At 39.4% G+C, this 20,972-nt stretch overlaps 1 protein-coding gene across 1 annotated transcript in view; it reads left to right on the top strand.

The window, feature by feature from the left end:
- The first annotated feature begins 2,507 nt into the window (after positions 1-2,507).
- Positions 2,508-20,972, top strand: part of obsl1b (obscurin like cytoskeletal adaptor 1b) — a 47,312-nt gene continuing 28,847 nt past the window's right edge. The window contains exons 1-7 of the mRNA XM_042001358.1: positions 2,508-3,522; positions 4,863-5,132; positions 7,575-7,835; positions 7,926-8,237; positions 8,325-8,591; positions 8,680-8,955; positions 18,082-18,255. Coding sequence (XP_041857292.1) covers positions 2,508-3,522; positions 4,863-5,132; positions 7,575-7,835; positions 7,926-8,237; positions 8,325-8,591; positions 8,680-8,955; positions 18,082-18,255 — 2,575 coding nt within the window. The remainder of the gene's footprint in view (positions 3,523-4,862; positions 5,133-7,574; positions 7,836-7,925; positions 8,238-8,324; positions 8,592-8,679; positions 8,956-18,081; positions 18,256-20,972) is intronic.

Raw genomic sequence — 20,972 nt, 5'->3', positions numbered from 1 at the left:
ATTTACCTTCAGCCAAGCAACTGAGCTCTGAGGTTAATGTGATGTATGGCTGCAGATTTCAGTCTTCACATTCAGCAGCTGATTTTAGTCCTTTCTCCTGAAAGGATGCAACTAGCTCCCACATCAGCAACCCTCCTCCACCTTGCTGGCTCCTGACTTTGAATAACTGTTTCCATTCATCCAGCCACACGCCCATCCACCTCCTGCATCAGGGGGCACGCTCTTTTCGTCCTTAAAAAAACAGTGTTCATGTAAGTCTTGGTCTAAACTTGATGCTTCTACTTTAAAATCTTAATTAAAATGATTGTGTCTGCCATTAGTATCATGGACATACCTCTGACAGCCTCTACAAACTCCAGGAAGGTACTATAGTTAGTGAAATTTGGTGGTAGTGGAGGATAAAATGATGAGTTTCTTGTTCTTTTTGTTTTGTTCTCACTTCCCCTTCAAGTAGATTTCAATGCGTTATTTGAACGAAACATAAACATCTGCTTGGTAGTCAGACCTCATGTAAGTTTTGGATCTGTGTAAATTAAATTTTAGGATTCTTGACTCCATTTTAAGTTAAAGTTAACTTTCAGTTACTTTTCTTAACCATTTAACTTGATGTAACTAAGCTACCACACAATTATGCAGACCTTAATCTTAACTGTAGTAAACTTAAACTCCTGAGACCCAGCGTTCTCATACAAGGATATCACATATTTGGTTGTCTGCACCATAGTGCTAATTTTGTGTAACTGGAACCTGTTTAATACTTACACTGCCATTTGGTGTTGTCATAAGAAAATTTGTTTTTCAATTTAAAATTATAGGGCTTAGCGGCCACATGCGTGGACAGCACTTTATGGAAATTCAGAACATTAGTCCACATACATGGACATAATTTTTCCTCTAAAAGTACATAACATCAATATATGACGCTTGGTTTTTATTCTAATCTGGTTAAAACAAGCCCGAATAGCAAAGAGAAATAAAAAATGCAAGTAAAAAACTGCTTGGGCCTTAAGAGGTTAATATCTACATCATGTATAATAAAATACGTATAATCAGAAATTATTAAATTCTATTTATTGGCTGGCTCTAATAGAAGAAATCTCCAACGTAAGTCAAACTAAAGCTCTGGTCTCTGGAGGCTACAACCACAACTTCAGTAATCATACAAACACGTCTCAGCTGTAAATGTTCACATCCAATAAACAATCAAATTAATAAGATTTAGAGAAGAAATATTCATTAAAAAAAGCTAAGTTGAGTTTTGTTTTGTTTTTTTATTTTATACATATAAAGCTTTGATTTTTGTTCATTTGGGAAAACATTTTTTTCTCAGTTGCTTAAGCAAAACAAACTGACATTGCTCTGAAAGATACAAAAGACTACAAAACAGTACTTCAACATGTCATTATGAGTTGAGTTTATTAAGCCAATAACACACCATTACCATCATTACTAGTGATATGATCTTGATTTGTTTCAGTAAAACTTATCCAAGAACATAAACCTTGTGAGATGCTGGTGGAGTTTCTCCATCATCCTGCTCATGGTCATTTTTAAAGAAGATCTTGAATCAAGACAACTGGACTTCTATTTCCTGGTTACTGAAGACATTACACCTCTTATCCAAAACGGCCTCTCACAACCTTTTGAGATGTAATGATGGAAGACTGATTACAAAAACACTTTTCTTTGTTGATCATCTTTTATATTTTCCTGCATCTACAGTAAAAATTTCAATGAATCCCAAATCATACAAACTCAGTTCACAGGCATATTGTTTAAAGGGTAAAATACAGAACAAACTCATTTACAGACAAATGCTCATTTTAGTTCTAACAGAGGTGACAACAAACTGAGATAGAAGCTGTTAAGTTGGAGGTTCAGCATATTTTACAGCAAGTTTTCGTTAGTGATTCCAGATTGTGCGTTTCGGCTGGTGTTTGTGTGAGCCTGCAGGTTTTTGAGTCCTCTTTGTGATACCTGACACACACTCTCTCTCAGGTCTTTATTTAGGGTTTACTATATTAAGCACTTTCCCATTGAAATACAGCACCAGCTGTACTGGCTGTGTGTTGTGGCTGCTGCTGCAGTGGGACTGTGCTGTTCCACCTCTTCCTGCGAGGCTGTGTTTTTCTCTCATGCAGGCACATCTAATTCAATTAGTCCTAATAATCAGAGCATCCGTTTGTGCTGAAACACATGCGCTCAAATGGGGTGAAGAGAGAGTGTTGAAATGATAATGATAAGAGATCATTTTCTGACAATATAAAATAGTAAAATGCACAATTACTGGGTAAATAATCTATTACATATGAGGCAAGAAATTGATCTTGATAATTTTTCACAATTAATGTAAAGTACTTGTGCTGTTTCATATCAAATGAATGTCTTTGTTATGTCTTTCTTTAGAAACTTGCAGCGCAGAAGCTGGATGGTCTTGCCACGGTGAATAGCCTCTTGTTACTTCCCTGGACTACTTGAGGTAAAGGAAATCTGTCCGAGAAGCAGGCATGGACGTCTTTGGTGGTGCACCACGTTTCTTAGCCTATCCGAGACCCGTAGTGGTCCAAAGTGGGACTGATGCAGTCTTAAAGTGTCAAATCAGTGGAGATCCGAGGCCTGCCGTCATCTGGGAGAGAAACAATGAAAAGATTGACCCACAGGGACGATACAGGGTCTTTGAGGATGGCAATGTTTACAACCTCATCATTTCAGCTGTTACCATTGAGGATAGCGGCCAATACATATGCAAAGCAAAGAACAGCATTGGGGAGACATATGCGGCCGCAACCCTGAAGGTGGAAGGCGAGGCACAAGAAATGGAGCTTCGAGAAGAAAATAAGCCACGATTCCTCATCAAGCCCCTTTCCACTCGTGTTGGCCGAGGAGAAGATGCTGTCTTTTCCTGTAAGCTTTGGGGAAGTCCACGGCCAGAGGTAGCTTGGGAAAAGGATGGGAGAAAACTCAATGAGATATTTGAGAGCACACATTTTAGTGTGGGCTATCAGGACGGTGGATGGTTCCAGCTCAAAATCTTTAAGACTCGAGCTCCAGATGGCGGTGTATATACCTGCAAAGCCAGGAATGAGTTTGGGGAAGCGCTGGCAGGAGCTGTGTTGCTTGTTGATGCAGGGCCAGGACACGAAGAGGAAGGAAACCGGAATGGCTACACAAATGGCCACTGGAAAGCCCACCAGGGAAAACAAAGGAGCGGCAGACAAGTGCCAAACCGACTAAAAGACGACTCCATGACCAAGTCAACAAAAGTTAAAATGTTTGCAGTGACTGAAGGAAAACATGCCAAATTCCGCTGCTTTGTGACTGGTAAACCCAAACCAGAGATTATCTGGAGGAAAGATGGCAGACTCATACTGTCTGGAAGGCGTTACTTGTTATATGAGGACAGAGAGGGATACTTCACACTTAAAGTTCTGTATTGTAAGCAAAAGGATAATGGAGTTTATGTCTGTGCTGCATCTAACACTGCAGGGCAAACCCTCAGTGCTGTACATCTCTCCGTCAAGGGTAAGTATAAATTATTTACAGCGGCTCCAGAATTTTTAATTATTGTGCAAATGTGAAGAAAAAGCCAGTGCAGACATGGTCCGAGCCTGTGATGCCTGTTTTTCCGTGAGTATAAGAGAGAGTAGGGAGTGGTGCGTTCTCGGATCAAATTTCTGTCCATTTGATACTAGGATGATGTCAATGAGATAAAGAAGTGCAGTGAGATCATTTATTGGGGTAAAGCCAGAGAGGGATGGGAAAATGGAAATTTATAAAGGTTTTATGGCTAGATTATGTCATGCCTTACCATGGAAACCTTACAAATATGAAATCATACTATCACCTAAGCATAATCTCAATACAATATCTACTAATTTCAGTTATAATATTAACAGACATTCTTAAGTAATTTTTACTTTATGACCCATTTGGATATCACAGATGCTTAAATTTTTAACTTAGTGAGTGGGATGTTTTGTATTTGTCTTTGCATCAGTTGGCTAGTGGGACCATCATATTGTGATCTGTAGTTCAGATACTCTCGGTTGACTGGGGCATTCATGAAATTCATTAATGAATGGAAATTTGACCCCAGAAATGTCTAAACAAGCAAAGTTCATCAGCTTGAGGTTGATTTCAACAGCAGCATGATGTCTGCAAAGTCACTTAGCTTGTGAAAGGTCTTGGGGTGGGTGTCCAAATGACGTCCTTCAGTGTGGGGATCGTATTTCTCACATGGGCCGGCAAAGTCCAAACTCATGGCACCATCAAAGTATTATGGTGTGTAAGTAAAAGAGTAGCTAGAGTTGATGGGATTAAACATTTAACTGAATGTTTTTACATGATGGCAATTTGAATGAAGGGCAGTGAACCTATGGTACAAGTGGTTGGTTGTGTGTCTAAATGGTCTGGTTAAAACATTAGGAAGATATTGCGATGAAGAGCTTTGCACACAGATCGCTAAATACGGTCCACATTCTGTTGTTTACAACTGTCTGGTACTGTCTGATGGTGTCAGTTACAAACAGTTTATTCCCTATCTAGCACCCCAATGTGTTTATAACCTTTCCATTCCTCAACTAAATAAGTCTCTTGTCCCACGATTTTGCTCATCTTGTTTGTATAACTGGAATTTGTTTTGAATCATATTTCAGTTTGCAGCATTACTACAAGGACGTGCATGATTTGTGAGTTTTCGCAGGCTCAAATTGCTTAAGCCATGTACACTAATAAAGTGCTACTAATGTCATTCTATAGATAGAATGAAATACAAGTAGCTTAATTTCTTTCTTTTATAATAACATTTGGAGAAGTTGAATTATCTTAATCAACGTGTTGCTTTTTATCTCCTTTGATCACAGAGCCCCCAGTACGGTTTAAGCAGCCTTTAATTGATCTAGAAGTATGGGAACGAGATTTAGCTGTTCTTGAGTGTGAAGTTCCAGAAGACTCTGTTCCCATCACATGGTATCTGGAGGACAGACGACTGCAGCCAGGGGCCAAATATGGAATGGAGGAGTGGGGAACAAAACGACGACTTACTATCCGTGACATTGGAGTTGACGATGATGGGATTTACCTCTGTGAGATGCCTGATGGGGGGAGAAGTATAGCAGAGGTAGCTGTAAAAGGTAAATAAGATGCCCTACTTGTATTTGGTGAACCTGTGGGAAGCAAATGCAGACATGCATTCTTGATTAAACTGAATACATTTTCTTTCCTTTTGGGAATACTTGTTTAAAGTTTGTTTAAGCTTATTTTCACATTTGGAAATGACCTTTTCTGTCAGTGCTGACATTGACTTTGTCTTGTTAATACTGATGAAATGATGACACTGACCTTAGAAAATGTATAAATTTATAAGAGCAAATAATTGAGAATAAGACAAAAATATGTGACAAATCAAAGAAAAAACCTGAAGATGAAATCTTGCAGTAAGATGTCAAACATCACAAGATGTATGTACATGTAAGGCCTAAGTTCCTTGCTTAATTAGGGTCCGAGCCATACGAAGTATGGAAGGACCCTATTGTTGTTGAAATGTTTAGTCTCCTCCTCCTCCTCCTCCTCCTTCTAAGCACTTTGAGCCCAAATATGACCCCCTAAACACCCATGAAAAGTTGTGAAATTTGGCACACACATGAAGTCCGGCGAAAATTTCGATATTCTGAAGTCCGAATAGACTTCAATGCAAAATTGGCTCAACAGCGCCACCTAATAATAATAAATAAAATCCCCAAATGAATGGGTCCCGAACGTCTACTTTGACGTAGGAAGACGAAACTCGGCACACACGTGTAACACCCCGAGTCGAGCGAAAAAGTCAATTGATGACATGTTGCCATGGCAACGGGGTGCCCGCCATCTTGGTGTGTATGTCCACTTTTTTCCCCATTTTTTGCACTTTACACGCATCGTATTTGAACGAACTAGTCTGAGGGGATTCGTGCGATTGACTCCAAACTTGGTGGGGACCTTCCTGACAAGTTGGGGACCAAATGCTATTCAAATCTTTCTAATAGCAGAAAGCGTGTTGCCGTGACAACTGGCGGAAAATGACCTTCTCGCCATGAAACACGGTTTGCTCATATCTCCATAAAAATACATGGGATCTGCATCAAAATTGACAGTATTCATACGTGTAACACTCCAAGTCCAGCAAAGAAGTCAATGGAACACCTGTTGCCATGGCAACGGGGTGCCCGCCATCTTGGATTTCACTGCCATTTGAACAAACTAGTCTGAGGGGATTTGTGCGACTGACTCCAAACTTGGTGGGAACGTTCCTGACAAGTTGGGGACCAAACGCTATTCAAATCTTTCTAATAGGAGGAAGCGTGTTGCCGTGACAACCGATGGAAAAAGGCCTTCTCGCCATGAAACACGGTTTACTCATATCTCCATAGGAATACATGGGATATGCACCAAACTTGACAGGATTCATACACGTTGGGTCCTTAACACATTACACCACCTGTTGTCATGGCAACATATTAGCATCGGGTGGCGGGGTCCAGGAGGCTCGGACCCGATGGATGCCGCTTACGGCTTTAATTAGATTTATTTTTCCGTGAAGCTGAGTCATTGATATCTGTAGAGACAAAATGATAATAACATACTTGTCATTAACCATGATGGGGTAAAATTCTTTGATCTTAACTAAGTTGTTTTTACTGGTAAGGAACCCATTGTGAAGTCTTTTCCTACCTACATTTTTAAAGACAACAAACTTATTTAATAATATTCCTCTGACAGTAAGAAAGTATGATAGCCTCTCATTTTATTTAGTTTCACTTCATTCATAATAAATTGGCTGATGGTTGATACTGACAGTTTTTTGTTTGTTTGTTTGTTTTTTATTTTACAGGAAAAACAATGAAATGTGGATTATGTATAGAGTGAAACATTATATTAAGAATAGTTATTTGAGTCTTTATTCACATATGTTTTAAAAGGAATACCTATTTCAGTAAAGCCATTCCCATCACAATAACTTTCACAGCCTTGCCGTTTATTTTTCCCCGAAATTTACATGTATATAAGGTTTGTCAATACTTGCCTTTACTTGTTTGTGTGTTTGTTTGAAGCGTTGTTTGTGTACACCCTCAGAAATTAACAATGAGCTTTTGCAAGCTGCAATATGTGAGTAACTGGTGGGAGCAGTGTAGGGAACAATTTGATAGGATGCAATGCCACAGAGTGGACAGTAGTAAAAATAATGGAAAGTTTAGAAGATAAACTTGTAGACCTGGTCTGAAATTACCTGCATCTTCACGATCTATCATTGCCACTACATAGCGGCAAATATGGTTGTCACAATAGTTTTATTTACTCCCTACAAATTTAGCAGATCTATACAATCTGAGTTCTCTAATGTGCCCCCCAATCATACACAAGCAAGTATATGAAAACAATTACACGCGATAGAGCCGGTTGTCTATGTGAACGCGAGATTAAAAAGCAAGTATATCCTTGGCCTATCCCAGAAGCTATCAGACAGATACACCCTGCACGGGTTACCACTCCTTCACAGGGTGTTAAATCTGAACCAAAATATTTATGTTTTCTTGCAGGTACGATTTTGCGGAAGCTTCCAAGAAAAGTGGATGTCTTGGAAGGTGAAAATGCTGCCTTTTGTGTTGAAGTTGAAAAAGAAGAGATGGACATACATTGGTACAAAGATGGTGTAGAACTGCGTGAAACCCATCAGACCATTCTGAAGTCCTTTGGTCGAACTCACATCTTGGTTTTTGTCAATACAATGCCCCAAGACTCTGGTCTTGTCACATTTTTTGTGGGCAGATCCAAGACTTCCTCTCAGTTACGAGTGAAAGGTGGGCTTCTTAATCAGGTTGGCATGAAAACAAATTAATGCTCTTTAGACATCCATAGAAACATATCTGCATAATGTGCTTCTGCTTCAGCGGCCAGACATTGTCCTCCCAGTTGTCCAGTGGGAGTTCAGATCAACACGGAGCGGGCTAATGCAGCTCTTCTCTCATGGGTTCCTGCTCCCGACTCACGAAAGAACCCTCCATCTGGATATGTGCTTGAAAGACAAGAGGTAGGCACTGGCTCACAGGAGTGGCTTCAGTGTCTGACCACTGACTCAGCAACATCTGTGGAGATCCTCGGTGACAGCGTTCCATGTGAAGCCGATTACCGTTTTCGCATTTGCAGCGTGAACAAATATGGAAAAAGCAACAACGTTGAGTTCCCCAGAACTGTTCACTTAGGTAACAGATTATAATAATACAGCTGTGTTGAATCAACAAGGATTTGGTTTTTCCTGTTCAACCACCTCATATGATTTTCCTCTCCAGTTCCTGTGGCCAGAATACAAGCTCCTTTACAGGATGCCTTGGTGCCAGAGGGGCAAGATGCCCTCTTCTCCATTGAACTGTCTGCTTCAGTTATTGGCACATGGTTCTTAAATGGCACTCAGCTCCAGGAGGATGAGCGTTATTCCATGCGTCGCTCAAGAACACACCAATCTCTTCGCATACGAGGAGTACGTGATACAGATAATGGAGCTGAGATTACGTTCATTGCCTACAGCATCCGGGATTCTGCAGCACTATATATTCAAGGTATGTTTTCTGTGCATTTGATTATTTATAAAGTATTTTTCTTTGGTTCTTTCTTTAAAAATATAACTAACTCTTATCAAATTTCCAGCTCCCCTGGTCAAGTTTTCACCACTGTCTGAAATGGATCGAAACAAATTTGTTGAAATTGGGAACCCCATTGTGCTCTACTGCGAGCTGTCTGACCCTGCAGCTCCAGTGCACTGGTACAAGAATGGGGTTGAACTACAGACGATTGAGGGTCTTCATATCCAATCAGAAGGCACCATGAGACGAATCGTCATCCAATCAGCTGAGTTCTCCCATTCAGGCGTGTACTGTTGTGATGCCATTGATGATGTCATCAGGTTCAATGTGGAAGTGGAGGGTGAGTGGTTTGAATTTTTTTCCATTTTTGTTTTTCATTGAGACTAACCATCTTTATGTCACTTGTATGCACATTTCTTTATGTTTTCCTATAATAAAAAAAAAGATGCATGTTCATCTTTTATAAAAAATACAAGTTTTACAACTTAACGATCGATTGCAATATTTAAATATCCATAGCACCACCTGTGAGGTTTTCAGCAATTCCAGATGCTGAGAGGAACAAAACCATCCAAATAGGCTGCCCAGTCGCTTTACAATGTGAGCTCTCAGATCCTTCTGCCCAGGTGCACTGGTACAAAGATGGGTCAAAGCTCCATCCTCAAAGTGGAGTAGATATTATAACAGATGGCTTGGTGAGGAAACTGGTTGTCCATTCAGCAGAAGTTGCCCACGCTGGCTTGTACTGCTGCAAGACAAAGGGTGACACCGTCACGTTCAGTGTGGACATCAAAGGTGATTTCTTTACCTTACGTCATGTGAAACATTAACAAGCTCCATTCTCAGTACAGCAGCTAACTCTTAAGATACTCTTGTGTGTTGTCTGGCGCTCTGTTGCCTTTCTTTTGGCACTAATTAAATGTGCAGCTAAGTTTTCATCTTTCACAAGACTACAGCATGTAAGCAAGTTAACTGTCAGTAAATGGATTATAATAATCTAAATGACTGGCATGAGGTTGATTTAAGGTTGACATAAAATCTAAACATATCTATAGCTCCACCTATGAAGTTCTCAGCTATCCCCGAAGACATGAAGGCCAAGTCGATTGAAGCCGGTTGCCCTATAGTTCTGCAATGTGTGGTGTTGGACCTCGAGGCCCAAGTATGCTGGTTCAAGGATGAAACACAACTCATTTCAAACCCTGGAACAGAAATCCACTCAGTGGGCAACACAAGGACATTAGTTATTCAGTCTGCAGAGCTGTGCCACTCTGGTTTGTACAGATGCACCACACAGGATGATACCGTGGAGTTTCAAGTGGAAATTAAAGGTGATTTTACACTTCTTTTCTCAAGAGCTTATATTATAACCCAGCACCCTCTTTCTATGTGCCACTAACAATCCCTGCTTCAACTATGCAGTTTGAAGAACTGTTTCATGCACATAACCGTAAAGAACTGTTAATCCCTTCGGCAATGACTATTTAAATTCACTCATTTTGTGACTGCTATGGCTCTATCTGAAACTAAAAGTCTCCAAAGCCTTTTTTTTTATCTTCTGCTCAGCAGTAAGGTATTTTGTAAGGTACCCATTTCCACTGCCCTGAGTTTATTTAGCTGTCTTAAATTTCCAATGCTAGCTTTACCAGTGAACTATTCTACTATCTTTGACGCTGAGAGAGCCAAGTCACTTGAAGTGGGCAGACCTTTGATGCTGGAAGTTAAGGTTGCAGACTCCACAGTGCCGGTCTGCTGGTATAAAGATGGTAAAAAACTCTGCCTGCAGAAGGGTTGGGAGATACAGAGTAATGGCACATCAAGGAGACTCATTATACCATCTGCTGAGCTCTTGCACTCAGGGCTATACAGCTGTGAAACCTCTGATGACACTATCCACTTCACAGTGGATATTAAAGGTGATTTCTTTTTTAAATTTAAATTGCTTTACTTTTAAAGCCATTCTTAGAGCTTTTTGGAGACTACATCAACTAATGCTTATAATGTGCATATCTTGTAGTGCTTTGTGTGATGGTGAAACTGTCTTAAACTATAGTAAAAAATAATCCTTACTCACAAAATGAAGATATATAAATTAAATTAAACTCATGAATCAGTATTTATAGTTAGATTTGAGATATCTTCCTGTTTGGGGAAGCTGAAGCTGTAACCCCTTTCTTGAGAGTGTAAATTTGAACTGTTCAGTCCAGTTATATTATGAATCATCATCTTTAGCTCCAACGTTGCCATTGTTGCCCTCACTGGAGGTTGTGGAGATGCAGTCACTCGAAGCAACCTACCCCCCTGAAGCAACCCACGAAACCTCAGACCCTGCTTTCCAGGTGTCATGGCAGAGGGACACGGACTCCTATTTTAATAGAGAGTCTGATTTTGAAATGGGAGGCATCAAGGAGACGCTTGTTATTGAACCAACTCATCCTTCAAACTCTGGAGCATACTACTGTGCAACAGCAGATGATGTTGCCCAATTAATAGTAAAAAATCAAGGTGATCTTTTTATTTGCAAATGTGTTTTCTGTGTTTAGTTAACTAACTCTTTCTTGCTTGCTAGCTCTTTGTATAAATCTGTCACAGTTTCTCTTTAAAGTTATTTTTTCCCCTAAAATCTAAGATGATGTGCACTGAAATTATCCCCCAATGATTGTTTGTAGTGTCACCTCCAACAAATCTGCTTGACCCAGATGAGAAGATCAAGTCTGCAGAAGCACACTGCCCAATTGTTCAGCAGTTTGAGATTTCAGATCCCATTGCCAAAGCCTGTTGGTACAAAGATGGAACCCAGATATTTCCAAAAAGGGAAGTTGGCAGCGAGTCACAGAGCAGCAGCCAAATCTTGCCGTTCCAGTCGCAATACATGTCTGACGATAGCAGGTTTGGTTGCGATACGCCTGGTGATTCACAGCTAAATGAGAACATGAAAGGTGTATACCTTCATTGTACCAGCATATTTAAGAATCAATCATTTAGTTGCTTTCGTAAAGCTGTCACCCAGCTCACTGTTTTCTCTTTGGCTTTGTCCGAACAGCAGGGCAGTGTCACTATGGTGATGAGATTGGTGAGGTAGCTGATGCATCCGCCCAATACACTGTGGATGTCAAAGGTGATTTGATATTTCAACATCAGTCATCCATGTTAACCCAGCACATAAATGCCACTAACAGTAGTGGTGTATTTCACTGTTAGCTCGATCATCTGAGCCATCTGTAAATCTTCTTTTTTTTCCTTTAGAAAATTGATTTGTATCACATTGTCATCCCAGGTCTCAGGTCATTTTACTGCTGGTTTTTTTTGGCTCTTAATCACACATGGTTGTTTTCATAGATGTGTAGCTGCTGGTCATACTAAAATTACATGTTTTGTCTGTTCATTCATTCTTCATATTAACAGCCATCTTTGCTTGAAACTTGCAACTCTTTAAGCCCATCTTATGTCTTATTCATCTTCAGTTCTTCTCATTCACATTGCTGCCCCGAACCTCTCCCCGTTGCAATGACAAGGAACTCTTATCCTAAGAGATGTAATTAATGTACTTTTTAGGTTTTAAGGCATTAGTTCACAGACTGATGGTAAGACAAGTAGGGTTATATATAGGAGCTCACTTTCAGACCAATCCTGGTCGACTCTCTTGTTTGTCTTTGCAATGGAATTTCCCATAACTCCATGCTAACCTGCACTTCTGTAAAATTCTGTTGTGAGAAGAAGTATTGAGACCACCAACAACTGAAAACCTCTCTCTGTGTACATCACAATGCTTATAGCTACATCGCCAAGGCTCTCCTCTGACCAAGAGAGGAACAAGTCCACAGAAGAGGCCTATTCTGTTCAGGCTATCCAGATGTCCTCAAAATGCAATTCTGGCTGCTTCGCTGACATGGGAGGACATACACAGGAAGACCATGCCAGGCATATGCCAACTTCTCACGCAGCATATGCTTTTGTGACTGACTGTATTTCAACAATACAGCTGAAGGAGTTTGATGAAAACCAGCAAATAAATAATGCCCAACCTCCAATGCACTTTCACTCTATAAAGCAAACGGTACAGACTGAAACACACCATGACACTAAACAGCCCACAGAAGCACGAGGTGAGGAATTTATTGACTACATACACCATACAGATGTCCCATCTGAAGAACTTCAGAGGTCCCTGGAGACAGCTGGACACACAGATGAGTGTTATAACTGTTTACCAACCTCAACCAAGTCAGGGGAATCTACTCTCGAGATACTAACTGTTCATTCAGAGCAGGTACATAGCTCAGCAAACATCCTGACAGTGAAATCACAACTAGGTGGCCCCCACCAGACTTCAGCTACCACGTCAGAGCGCCATACTAACACCTTACAGATTTCAACAATCAAACCAGACAATCTTTATAACTTCTCAAAAGCTGCAACTCCTCAGTCAGAGAAGCCAGTTGAAACCTTACAGGCTGCAAATGTCAAATCAGAAGAGTCTTTTGAATCCTTACAGACTGCTACTGTCCTAACAAAGGGACACTGTCCCCTTTCAGAAAAACTTTTAGGTTCTTCACAAACAGAAAATATCTCCGAACTGAGGCCCTGTGACTCTTCATGGACTGCAACTAACCAATCAGAGGAGTTGAACAGACCCTTACAGACATCAACTATCCTGTCAGAGAAGGTCTGCGATTTCGCCAACACTGAGTCCCTTCAACCACTGGACTTGTCTGATAATAAAGAGGTAGAAACTTTTCAAGTAGAGCATCTCAACTTGTCTGCATATGTCAAATTGGATAAGCCCTATCACACAAAAGACAAAGGACAAAGAGTACCTAACCCCTCACAGCTGCTGGGTCAGTCCAGTCAGGAGGGAGCAGATCAAGCAGAGCATCAGTACTCAATGGAGACCACAGAAGACCAAGAGGAAAGCAGAGTTAACAGTGCTCAGAGATCATCCATACAATTTGCAGAGCTTTACTCTATCAAGCAGCCATCTACTGTCCAATCAGAGGACGTCTATCTGTCAAGGACATGTGACAGTCACTGGAGTGACAGAGTCACTGCAAATAAGGTGGCTGTTAAAGGTGATTTAAATGGTTAGCATTATCACAAAAAATAAACAAATAGAAAGACGGGCACAATGTTGACATTGTGTAAAATGAAAAGATTGCTTTGGGCAATTCTTGACATTTTGGCAATTTTTGAAAATATATTAGTTTTAAATCTTACCTTGAATGCCCAGTTATCCCAAGTCTAACCAACGATACTTCAGGTTAAATTTACTAATAACTGAGGACACATTTATGTGATTTATTTTAATTATTTTTCTTTTGGCATGACTAATCTTGATTTGACATTTTGCTCTTTTGATACTTTTTTAAGGAATAATTTTTGTTGTAGTCAGTAGTAGTGATAAAACTTTCTTTTGATGTTACCTCAAGCAACCCCAACTCCATCCGTGAGAATTGCAACACTTTGTGAAGCTGAGAGGAACAAGTCTGTTGAAGTTGGTGAACCAATAGTGCTACGGTGTGAGATATCAGATCCTAACGCTGAAGTAACTTGGTTCAAGGATGGAATAAAGCTACTTGAAGCTGCTGGCCAAGAAATGCTGGCAGATGGCTCCATGAGAAAACTGGCTTTCCAGTCAGCATTGCTGTCTCATGCAGGGATTTACAGCTGCAGGACAACAGATGATGCAATACAGTTTCACGTGGATGTTAAAGGTGACACAAGCTGTTTTCTTTGGTCTGCACATGCATTTTAGTTTAATGCACTATAAGGTTAGCAAGAAAAACAAAAAACTAAATTTTATTGGTTCTTTTTAGGACTTTTTAGACATAGATTAACTGTTTGGTTTTACATGTCAGGACACAAAAAAATAATCTGGTCTTTATCCGGTCTTAAATGGACAAAAATCCATGACATATTATACTTATACATATTATACAATTTATGTAACAAAAACCAGTCAGAATGCAGAAGCATCGTGTGAAATACTGAGTACACAATTCAATTGCTTTAGAGCCAGTTGTGCTAAAACATGAGTTTATCATCATCATCGTCGTCTTTGTCATTAGGTGCGTTTCTATTACCCCTAGAATTGAGCAAAAGCTAAATATCGCAATAAAAAACCGGTAATGGAAACACCTACCTTTCGAAAAAACTCTCAAATATTGCTAAAAAGTTTTTATGCTCTCATTAAGGTGGTTTTTCAGACTTGTCGATAAAGAAGTGTATCGCAAAAGTGTAATGGAAACACTTTTCTCGCATTTACGCTTCACCGGATGTGACGTAGTGGGTCACGTGACCAGTTCATTTCAAATAGAGATGGCGCAGTTTGTGTAGACGCAGGAGGAGACGGAAATCTTTTTACAAATAAAGTGGAGTCTCGCGGGACGAGATTTTACAAGAATAATGGGTAATGCGCCAAACACCATTCAGTGGAAACACCTGCAAATTGCAACTGCACTTTATCAAAATGTTAGACATATTGCTTTTATTTTGCGAAATACTGTAATGTAAAGGCAGCTATTGTCAGTCTCTCACATGGTTGTGGAGTATTTATAGCCCAATCTTCGTTACAGTATTTCTTCTTTGAGGTTTGCGTTTGAAGAGGTGTCATACTTTTTTATGCACACCTGTCAAAAGGTCCTACCACATCATTTCAATGAGGGTGAGGTTTGGACTTGGACTGCATCAGTGCAAAACCTTGATTCTTTACTTTTTCAGTCACTGTCAGATTTGCTGCTGTATTTGGGATCAATGTTCTACTGTATGACCCAATTTTCTCCACGCATTAGCTGCCAGACAGATGGCCTCACATTTGGCTCAAAAATACTTGACTCAGTGACTGCAAAGTCCCCAGATCACCACCCCTCCACCACCATGCTTGACAACTGGTGGGTGTGCTGATAAGCTGTGTGCAGTATCTGCTAAATGTGGTGCTATGCACAATGGCCAGACATCTCCACTTTGGTTTTGTCTGTCCAAAGAACAGAAGTCTTGTGGTTTCTTCAGAAGCAACATTGCAAACCTCTCTAGAGGAGGCTTTCTCCTGAGACCCTTCTAAACAGATCATAATTTAAGCAATCTCTCTGTAACAGTACTGTCATGAACTTAAACATGTTACAGGCTAGCTGAGCCATGTAGAGTTTCAGATGTAGCGTTTTATTTTTTCAGTTTCTCTGAGAATTGCATGATCTGTCCTTGAAGTCAACTTGAACAGTTTTGATTTTTTCCACTTGTGAATAATCCTACTTTCTATAAAATGACCAATCAATATGCAAAATGCATTTAATTAGCAGCACTTGGCTGATAAAACCAGTGTGGGTATACTTAGTTTTTTTTATATATATATACAGTTCTTTTGCATTTTCTGGTAGCTAAATAAATGATGTGGTGTACGTATGTCATGTGGGTTGTATTTAAATCCATTTAAGACCTGGTAAGGACCATATGATTACTCAAAAGAATTTAATGTAAGTGTGTTTCTTTTTTAGATGACTGTAAGAACTGAAGGCTGGATTTATTTGTAGTTTGGATGAAATATTTACCTACTTATTACAGTAATGTTATCCTGCACTTGACCAGTCACTTAAGCCTGGTACACACATAAGGATTTTCTAAATCTGAAGAGATTTTGTTTTTTCTGTTAGAGATCCAACACATGAAGATATAAAATCAGGCATTTAACAGTTTTGATTGTACTGTGTGTGGTGTGCTCCGATAACTTCATCACAGAACAACACACACATAACAATTCTGCTCCACAACTACAATCTAGAATCTAGTCCTCCGAGCCTTGCATGATCGAATGTTATCTAACAAAAACGAAGAAGAAGAACTACGGCAACAACTGCAAAACACAACACCCAGTACGAAAGAGGATACACAAGACAGGGTGGTCTTAAGACTATTGTTAACAGAAAAATCATGAATAAAAAAAAAAAAAAAAAAAAAAACAGACTGGAGACAGTATGAGCACAGACTTTATGTCCTTCCTTGCTCCCCAGTAAGCTCGCTCTCTGATTGGCTACATTCCATTCCACATCACAATCACACAGTCACAACCCAGGAGACATCGGCTGTCCCCATGCACGTGAAGATTTTTGGTCATAAATATTGAAAAGGTTCAATACTTCGGATTGTCCGCCACAAACTGTTTGGGAGTCGATTGTCAGGACGAATTTTGTTTTAACACACCTCAGACCAAATGATAATTCTATAGGATAATCTTATAAGACTTAAGATAATCGGGTTTGCTGTCCTCGGTCGGGAAAGGGCAAAATCAGGACAAAAACAGCCCGATAATCTTTATGTGTGTATCCAGCTTTAGCAATGGCTGTAATAACGATGAACAGTTTTACACATTTTTCAACGTTAGTTAATGTTTATGACAAAACTTTACTTTTTTTTAGACAATTTCTTTTTTAGTTTAATTATGATGTAGAAGGCTTGTGTTTCAGGATTGTGATTTTCTTAATTTATCAATAGCAGTATCTTTTATTGACCAGTTTTATTTTAAATTCAATCCTGTAGCTCCTCTTCTGACATTTACCACTTTATCTGAGGCCAACCAGAAAATGACAGTGATACCTGGCTCTCCCATAGCTCTGCAATGTGAGCTGTCAGACCCCACTGGACAAGTCAGCTGGTACAAGGATGGAACAAAGCTCCTACCTGAAAGTGGAGTAGACATCCAGTCACAGGGGAACTTAAGGAGTCTAGTAGTCTCATCAGCCGAGCGAGTTCACACTGGAGTGTACCGCTGTGAGTCAAAGGATGATGACATCCAGTTCTCTGTGGAAGTGAAAGGTGATGCTCAAAAACTCGACTGCACTTTTACTGTCCTGCATTGCACTAACAAAAGGTGATAATGCAGATTTTTTTCTCATCACCTAACAGAAAAAAGATTCCTTCTTCTGCCTCTTTAATACAATTAATTCATGAGAAATAGGACCACTCATGCTAATTTACTAAAATCCCATTTACATCTGATCTTGAACCGCAGCTTATAACAAAACAATGTGCGTTAACAAATTATAATAATGATATTAGTAATAATTTAATATGTTTTTCTCTAATAATCCTGTTGAGTATACCACTTTACAGTGTCTGAGTATAAATATTCTTTATCGAGAGTGCAAGTATTGTGTGTCTCATTCATTGTCATTAATGACACTAAATAAATACTTTCTGTGCCATAAACAAGCCACTTTATTGTTTGTCTTACCTGTGCTGTGAGTCAGTCTGTTGATGTTGATGATGTTCAGTCACCTTCTTCTAAACATTATGTTTGTCTTATTAATGTCCTGTGCTGTCAGTTCTTTGCTGTTGTGTCTGATGCACTGTTTGGAGGGTTTGTCATCTTCTGCTTGCTGTGTTGATTGATCTAAGGTGCAAAATCTGATTTTATAGTTTAATTACTTTAATAGATTAGGCTCATACAGTGTATTAAGACACTCTTTTTGCAATATAGCACCACCCGTGAAGTTCTCAGAGCTGCAAAAGGAGGACAGGAACAAATCCGTCCAAGAAGGCAATCCTCTTGTCCTCAGCTGTGAACTCACTCATGATCCTTCTGCTCATGTCGACTGGTATAAGGATGGGATCAAACTCCTGCCTCAGAACAATGTGGAAATACAGTCAGATGGTCTGACAAGGACCTTACTCATCCCCTCAGCTGAAAGCATACATACTGGTGTTTATGAATGTTCAACCTCAGATGACACCATCAACTTTAAGGTGGACATAAAAGGTGATTTATTTCCAACTTTGCTTTCTTCTTATGGTCGCTTGGCACATCTGTCTTCTTCTCTGGTGTGAGTGGTATTAAGTGTGATTAGCTTTGAATAATCATGAGAAAGTGAATTCACCTCTTATCTTATATATACCCTTGTTATTCTCCTCTCTTAGGCCGATCAACACAAATCATGGCAATCCCACTGTCAGAAAAGTACAGGATGATTAAAATAGGTTGTCCAATTGTCCTTCAGTGTGAGGTCTCAGACCCTGCCACCCAGGTTTCCTGGTTTAAAGATGCTGAGGAGCTTTTTTGCAAAACGGGCCTCGATATGAAACGAGATGGCAACCTCAGAAAGTTAATGATTCATTCAGCTAAGGTCTCTGACTCTGGCCTCTACAGCTGTAACCTCGATGATGATGTTGTAACTTTCCATGTGGACGTTGAAGGTGATTTTCTTGTATTTGCTTTTCTACAAACATTTTACCATGTCCTTAAGTGACATTAACTAGTTACGTTTTTGCACAAGTTACTATTGATTAAGTCCCTCAAGCAGTAAACAGATAAATAGAAAAACAGAGAAATCTTAATAGTGCTAAAATTAGAAAAGGAAAAAATATGCACATTTATCAGATAATATTATGTCAGCGTAACAAAAGTGTTCTTCAAATCTTATAATGCCCCCAGCTACTCCTGTGAGGTTTTCCCCACTACCAGAGGTCGCAAGAAACAAATTTGTTGAAGCAGGCTGCCCAGTTAAGCTGCAGTGTGAAGTCTCAGAGCAAACTGCCCAAGTCTATTGGCACAAAGATGGAGATCAGCTTCCTCCAACCAGTGAATACGAAATCCAAATCGATGAAAAACTGAGAGCGCTGGTTATTAAATCAGCGGAAGTCAGACACTCTGGGGTTTACAGCTGTGAGGCCACAGATGACCATATAGAATTCAAGGTGGATGTTGCAGGTGATCTAAGTTTTTTGAGTTTCATCACAACTACTAACTATTAATCAATGCTTGGCTATTGGACTATTAGATTACAATATCTTATAATATTTTAAGATAACATGCATTAATTATAAAGATTCTAATAGAAAATGTAATAAAGACTTAGCTTTAACTACAATTTGATTAAAATGTGATATCAATCAGTTAAGCAGCTTGTTGATTTTTAGCCCAAAATTATTCATGCCCTGAGAAGGAAATAGTTGGAAATAGCTTTTTTGTTGTTTGTTTGTTTTTCTGTTTATGTGATCTATGTTCGAGAGCCATGCAAGAGTCAAAATGGCACCAAATTCACAAAACTGACAACCCCTTTAAGTTCTGTGGAAACTCTTACTGTAGGTCCTGTTTACAAAATGTTTCCACCTAAAACCTTTTGCTTTGTGTATCTGAGAAAAAAAAGCATTTACACAACAGTGGAATGAAATTTACCTGTCAACACAGATAACAGCAATAAAAAACTATGAAACCCTGTAACAATACACCCCATGTGAATAGAATAGAATAGACTTTAGTGTCATTACACAACAATGTTCATCAAGAGGAAGATGCTCAGACAGTACATTGCTCAAGAACCAGAATAAATAGACATAAAAAAAAAAACATAAAAGACATTGAAACACTAAAAGACATTAATACATTGAGACGTGTGTGTGCTACATTCTCATCAGCCAGGCGGCTTGTTCTCTCAGGTCTTTTTTAAACATCTTTTGACAATCCTGCGCTTGTTTAGCGATGTAGTGATAATCTAGTATACGTAATCACATCTTGCCTGACGGCATAAATGTTGTACAAGTAGCCGGTTTTGCTTAAAGTGACCAAATAATTTAAAAGGATTCAGCACAAACAGAAGATCGAGATCCACCATTGTTGTTGTTATCCTGTAAACAAGGCCTGAGAGTGCATGTACAAGATGATAAATGTCATTGTCATCAAAACATTCCTGTTCAGGTTTTACACCGATAGGATTTGCCTTTTGTTTCAAGAAAATTTTAGTCTGGCGTCTGTTATCAAACCTTTGCGCTTTTGTCCACCCAAAACACTTGTTACCGTGGAAATGAGAAGCTAAAACCTAAAAAATGTCTGCGTTTTATTATCTCAGCATTGTTGTGTAAATCCTACCTAGTGTTATTTAGCACATGAATGCCCATTTTAATATCCATTCATCTGTTTCCAGATGCAACATGCTTATCACCACCAAACATTAGCTGCGCTAAGTTAGCGTCAAGCTAACAGACAAAGCATAGTAGTTTACTGAAAGGACTCAAAAAACAGTGCAGACAATTTTTAAACTTTGTCAGTTTGCAAATGTGTGAGTAGGAAACTGTCTACTTATATGTTGGTGAGAAATTTTAGAAGGTTATACTACATACTAGCACAATGCTAACTTTGGTATGCCTGTGTTTCGAGACAATTTACCCTTGGCCAAGTAAACCCAAGTATGTTACTTAGCATATTATAGAAAATCTTTGATTACTTTCTGGTTACTGTTTAATAAACTGGAATACCTATAGAATGGGTTTGATTCTCAGTTGTTCCAGAGGCTGAGAGGAGCAAGTGTGTTGAAGCAGGCAGCCTGATCAAACTGCAGTGTGAGCTCTCAGACTCTGCCATCCAGACCTGCTGGT

This window comes from Melanotaenia boesemani, chromosome 12 (genome assembly GCF_017639745.1).
Source record: "Melanotaenia boesemani isolate fMelBoe1 chromosome 12, fMelBoe1.pri, whole genome shotgun sequence".
Lineage (NCBI taxonomy): Eukaryota > Metazoa > Chordata > Actinopteri > Atheriniformes > Melanotaeniidae > Melanotaenia > Melanotaenia boesemani.
The sequence above is the reverse complement of the archived record's forward strand: the minus strand, read 5'-3'. Positions and strand labels throughout refer to the sequence as shown.